Source organism: Populus trichocarpa, chromosome 18, assembly GCF_000002775.5.
Source record: "Populus trichocarpa isolate Nisqually-1 chromosome 18, P.trichocarpa_v4.1, whole genome shotgun sequence".
NCBI classification, from domain to species: domain Eukaryota; kingdom Viridiplantae; phylum Streptophyta; class Magnoliopsida; order Malpighiales; family Salicaceae; genus Populus; species Populus trichocarpa.
Genome location: NC_037302.2, coordinates 1,489,140 through 1,495,139, shown reverse-complemented (window position 1 = coordinate 1,495,139; position 6,000 = coordinate 1,489,140). Strand labels below are relative to the sequence as shown.

The 6,000-nt window shown below is 32.3% G+C and overlaps 1 protein-coding gene across 1 annotated transcript; it reads right to left on the bottom strand.

Moving 5' to 3' along the window:
- Positions 1 to 356: 356 nt before the first annotated feature.
- Positions 357 to 1,845, bottom strand: LOC7458412 (probable CCR4-associated factor 1 homolog 6). Its single transcript, XM_002324869.4, has 2 exons — positions 1,668 to 1,845; positions 357 to 1,565 (listed from the first exon to the last, which is right to left on the bottom strand). The coding sequence occupies exon 2, from the start codon at positions 1,405 to 1,407 to the stop codon at positions 574 to 576; it is 834 nt and encodes a 277-aa protein (XP_002324905.2). The 5' UTR covers positions 1,408 to 1,565; positions 1,668 to 1,845; the 3' UTR covers positions 357 to 573.
- Positions 1,846 to 6,000: the final 4,155 nt, after the last annotated feature.

Below are 6,000 nucleotides of genomic sequence, written 5' to 3'. Positions count from 1 at the left end.
CCTTAGCAGGGAGGCAAGGGATAATACAAATAAGAAAATGCGAGAAATGCTGAATACTCCAGAGTAAGTTAAGATGGAATAAAAGGAAATTACATTCTTTACAGATACAATACTGATTTGAAACTGAAGACTTCCACAAGACTTCCACTGTGATCCCAACTTCGAGGAAAAACTAGAGCTACACAATCTAATTGTTGGAAAAATTTAATCAACGGAGGGAGATAGAGATAAAGATCCATGGATTCTGTAGGTTAATGAGTAACTATTTCTCCATGAAGGTAGCAAATATTGCAAACAGACAAACACCAAGAACAATGCACAGGAGATCATAATAAAAGGAACTTCAGCAGAACAAGTTGTGAAAAAACTAGGATTATTATAGAAGCACTAACTGCAATAATTTACAAAGAACCAAGCTACAAAGCAGTCAAGGTTTCGGTTACAAGGAAAGCTATTGAAAGAATTCAACACTAGAACAACAATCTTTCTTGCCAAAGTATACAAAGAAAATAGAAAGTCTCACACGTAGTCTACAAATATTGATCAATCTTTTAACCAATTATTTTCTTTACTTCAATTAGTATTCTGTCCATTCTCGACACCAAGACCGTACAAAACACCAGCATACTTCTCAGTGGAGCCACTGAAAAAGTTATCCTTCAACTTCTTAAATGTGGATGATGTAAGCAAACTATCAGAGCCAGCTTGATGGCACACACCAATTCTTTCCACCTCCAACAACTCTGCAAGCTTGTTCAATCCACCATGCAGGCTATTGCAAAACTTCATCAAATGCTTGATATCATACACCATTGGAAAATACATATTGATCAAGTCAAAGAATCCTGCTTGTGAGTCAGGCAAACTCCTGCAAGTCAAAAGCTTGAGCAAATACCCAAAATCATATCCACTATGAAAAGTAACCCAGTTCACACCATCATTCAAAACAATCCCAGATGACATCAGAAGCTCACCAAACCGATTCACATCAATACCCATTTCACTGTTCTTCTTAAAATCAATCCCACATTGGCGCAACAATTCAATTGAATCACTGGCAAAGATGTCTTCAGTCACATTAAACTCACGAAAATTAAATTGCCAAATGCAAAACTTATCCGTCCCACAAGTTGGTAAATTCCCATTCTCATCCGAGAACGTTAGACCCAATTGGATCAATTTCAACATATCAACATTATCTTTCAAAGTCTGATAATTATAATCACTAATATTCTTAAAATTCCCGACAGGGCGCAAAACCACGCCAGGGAACTCGGTATCCATAGCTACGTGATTAAACTGATCGACAATTTCACGAATCAAGGCAAATTCCTCTTCGAGATTATCATTCCAAACCTCTCTAATTTGAATAGAGTCTTCTTTCGGCGGTGCAATTGACATTTCCATAAAAAAAAAAACCAGTTAAAAAATCCTAGAAAGTTCCAAACTTAAACGAATCCAGATCCCAAAAACACACAAACATAAACACTTCGAAACCTCAAAACCTGAAAAGGGCCTGCTTAAATTCAGTCACAAAACGCAGTCCTTTCACAAACAACCCAGATCTGCAACAAATAAAACAAAAACAGCATAAATAAAAATCCAAACTTTATTGTACAAAACCTTCAAAAGCTAAAGTCTTTCAATCACTAAAGCAAAGATCTAACCTTTCATGTGTGAAATCAGAGGTTGTAGTGAACAGATCTTGAAGTGGTGATTTGTGATTCGTGGGTTTGATTTAGAGAGAATTTTTTGGCCAGATAAAGATTTTAAGAGAGAGAGGCGGGTTAACTCACTATGATGTCTTGTAAGAGAACTGGGTGGGGGAGGACAGTGCAATAAAAGGGGAAAGTGATGTTGCTTAAAATGGTGAACGGGTCAAAAACGAGGGCGTTTACACCGTGTTTACCAAAACGCGTGCGTTTTGTGTCTTCCTTCAATTTTCATACTGTGAAATGTGAATCTTCACTTGAGAATTTGAACCTTTTTTAAATTTAGACCCCTATATAGTCTTTGTTATGGATCCACTAATGATGTTTTTCTAGGGTTTTAGGTGGACTTTCCAATTCCCATCTTGATAATAAATGTGTGATTTTTTATCCCTAAACCACATGAGAAATTTTTTTTTTCCAACCAAGGCAATATTTGAGTTCTATACTATTTATGGGATATTTAGGATATTTAGGAGCATGATAGTAATTATTTTTTTATTATAAATATATCAAAATAATATATATTTTTATTTTATAGAAAATATTTTTGACATCAACACATCAAAATAATCTGAAAACACCAAAAAATATTAATATGAAGTAAAGAAAAAAATATAATAAATTTAAATTCTTTCAAAAGCGCTTTTAAAACGTAAAAACAAATAAGTCATTAGCCTCTCACCAAAAAATAAAAAGGTGGATTCTTAATTTCATAATAATAATTTATTTAAAAATATTATTTTTCTATAAAATTATAATTGTTAAATCTAACTTGATGTTACAAGTTGATGTGGAATACTCGGGATCTTAAACCTGATTTGGGCTAAGTTTTTAATTGAATCAAACATAACAATATTTACTTAATAAAAATAGATCAACTAGACCGGTTTCTAGTGACTTAATTATCTTGATTAAACTTAATTCAAATCTAGTTGAGTCAATACTAAAAAAATAATAATATAACATTGTTATTTTAATAAAAATAATTGATTTAGTAATTTACAGGTTGACCCAATAACATATATTTTTTTTAATGAATTAGTCCTCAAATCTCATCAGGCAACTATGCATGAAACTAAGAGAACATAAATGAAATAGATTTATTACTAAACTAAAATTTATCCCCTTCCTCCATGTACTAGTTTAGCATCATGCTAGCTTCTATTTTTTAAATTTTTTTTCATTTAAAAAGACACCAAAATTGATATTTTAATTAGTGTTTTTAAATAACTTTGATATATTAATGTAAAACATAAAAGAAATACATCTAAAAAATTATTTTTAATTGAAAAATACTCTTAATTAAAAAACATTATGATTCAACCAAACACCACACATAAAAAAAAAATTATCTAAGCGAGTTGAATAATCCAAGTCACAGGTAGATTCTTGCAATTCTTGGTTGAATGTTTCCAGCCAATTAAGCTTAATGTCACAGGTAGATTTTTGGTGATTGGCAATTGACCAGATGAGAAGATGCCTGTAATTGTCGTAACATCGACATGTCTAGAAGCCTCTTGCAAGACGACTGAGTTCAAGCTTTGAAAAATCAAAACGGTGGGATCCAGGGACGTCTCTTTCATGGACAAGGCAAGAAAGAAGCCTTGACTTGGAGTTCTGGATATAGGACAAATTAGACCTAATAGGGTTTCATACATGACTGACTCTGCACAGGTTTGAAAATGGTGTTTTGATGCTTATCAGATTCAATAATATGGAAATGGTCTTCGGTTCACATAGTCCCGACTCTGTGTGCTTTGTCGTTTTGAACGATGCTTCTTTTTATCATTTATGATATTTGATTTATATATATCTCAACTAATTTTTTAATATTTTAAAGTTAATAATAATATAAACTTTCAATAACTCTGAGATTTACGATACTCGAACTGAAAATCTCTCAAAAGTAAACTCAAAATCTAACCAGTTAAACTTATGTTATTTATTATGTAATTGATTAATTTATTTATAAAGACATGTTTACGATATATATTATGTAATTGATTAATTTATTTATAAAGTTTTTCGATCCCCGGCCGCTTCTTAATTTATACACTGAGAATTGATCGTTGAACCAAGCTTACAAGTGACATTAATTATAAATTCTTACATGTATGGTTTTTTTAATAGTATAAAATAAGATTCAAATCATTCCCAATCACATGAATCCAAAGATAAACTCAATGCTATAAATAAATAAGAATTTATTCGCAATTATTGCTGCTATAAACAACTTGCAATCGTGCTTCCCACTACCAAATATCCCTTCATATTTATTTAAATCCCCAACGGCCAACACTTTATTATTATTATTATTTTATTAACATGGATGTTCGGGTCAGTTTATGCCTACCTCGACTAATCTCATGAGTCCTAAAATTAACAACCATGTAAATTTCTAGTGATCTTAAAACTTGTGAGATTCGAACTAGTGATTTTTAAAAAATAAATCTAGAGTTAGACTAATTGGTTATATTTCAAAATTAATCATTATTATTATTATTATTATTATTTTGGATAGAAACAAAAGAAAGTGAATGATGAAGCCTTTCGTGACTTCTGGTCCCAAATGAAATAATGCACGCAAAGGCGTTCTGACCTTTTTCCACAACTTTTTCAAACTTTTGGAGTATGCATTGTTCCTTTTTCTTTTCTTGTACTATCTATTTTGTCCCTCACCAATAACACCAAATGATCGAGAGTTGAAAATGTTGTTAAAATCACGATGTTCGTCATTTTACGAAGTCAACACATACTTATCTTACTAAATTACTTTCAGAACTTGAAAAGCAATAGAATTAGATTAAAATTGTCTTAATTACTCGTAATTAAAAAATCAAGTGAATTCATGTAAAATTAATTATGATTTTTTACAAGTTAATATATCAAATGCACGAAACTAAGCCTCCAACGTCCGGATTAACCATTACATGCAACATTAACCCTAGTCTCTCTCTCTCGGAGTCGTTCCGATCCACACCCAACCAATCAGATGCAACTTTCACGTTCGGCGCCGTCACGGTGTACCAGCAACCCCCTCCTTTTTCTTTCCCTTATCGACACAGTCCTCTCCATCGACTCTTGTACTCCTAAAACCATAGTAAAGCTCTTTGAACAAAGAGCAGTACTGCATTAATTTGGCTCGAAAAAAATTATATTTGCAAAGTACTGCAACCTTTCCCGGTGAGTGATCTGCAACCTTGAATATAGTTAGTTTTTCTTTTAAGAGTGTTCAGCACAAAAACCATGCATGAGGTTAATTAGATTTGATGCTTTGTTTGCATAAGCGTTGCCAAAGAAGAAAGTGGTGCCCTTGTTTATAGTTTTGGTCCAAGAACAAGCTCCCTCTACAATGGAGGCTCATGAAGTTTTGGTGCAAGAACTTGCTGGCCTTGATAGACCTTGGCGTTTTTATAGTTTCGGGGAAATGGACTGTGATATATTTTGGTTTCACTCACTGCCCTGGTATTTGCCCAGCTAAGCTGGTATACAAGAGTTAGCTGCTGCGGTTAATAAATCGAGTCGTTGATGATATTTTCATTTAATTTGAACTCGCTGAATTTACTATTTATAATTAGTTAATTGTAAAAGGCAAATACAAACTCTTTCTGCTAGAGAAAAATGTGATTTTTTTAGACTCAAATGCTCTCGTCTTCTGATTCTGGATTTTGCAGAAGCCATGGTGTTGTATTAGAACAACTTGTTTCTTATCCAACTAACCATTGCGAGTGTTTAGTGATTCTTGACAGAATAACATGTATCTCATCATGTTAAAAATATAGTTTTTACAACCTTGATCCTGAAAATGCCGCATCACGGGATGATCCCTTCATGGCTGGTGTGCTGGTTCGTGCAAGAGATGGTCATGGATGCTTGTGTTAGTGTCGTTAACAATGTTATTGTTTACTCTCTCTTTTTTCCATAAAAAATACTTAATTATTCACCACATTCTGTTAAGAGTTAAAGATCTTATTAGTAATCCTGCGAGGTGTAGTGGATTTACATTTTATTTTAATTATAATTTTGAAAATGTTTGATTAATTAATACATATTATATTTTTATATAATTTTCATTGAAAATTCTTTAATATTAAAATATTGATTAAAAAAAACTATAATTTTTAGCTTTTCTTAAATCTACTTTTTAAAATTATAACCGCAACGCCAAACGCATACTAATATAAGAGCGTGTTTGGCAGTGTAGTTGCGGGTGTTTTTCAAATAACTTTTCGTGCCAAAATGCATGCTAATGATGTTTTTTCATTTTTTAAAAATCATTTTTGACATC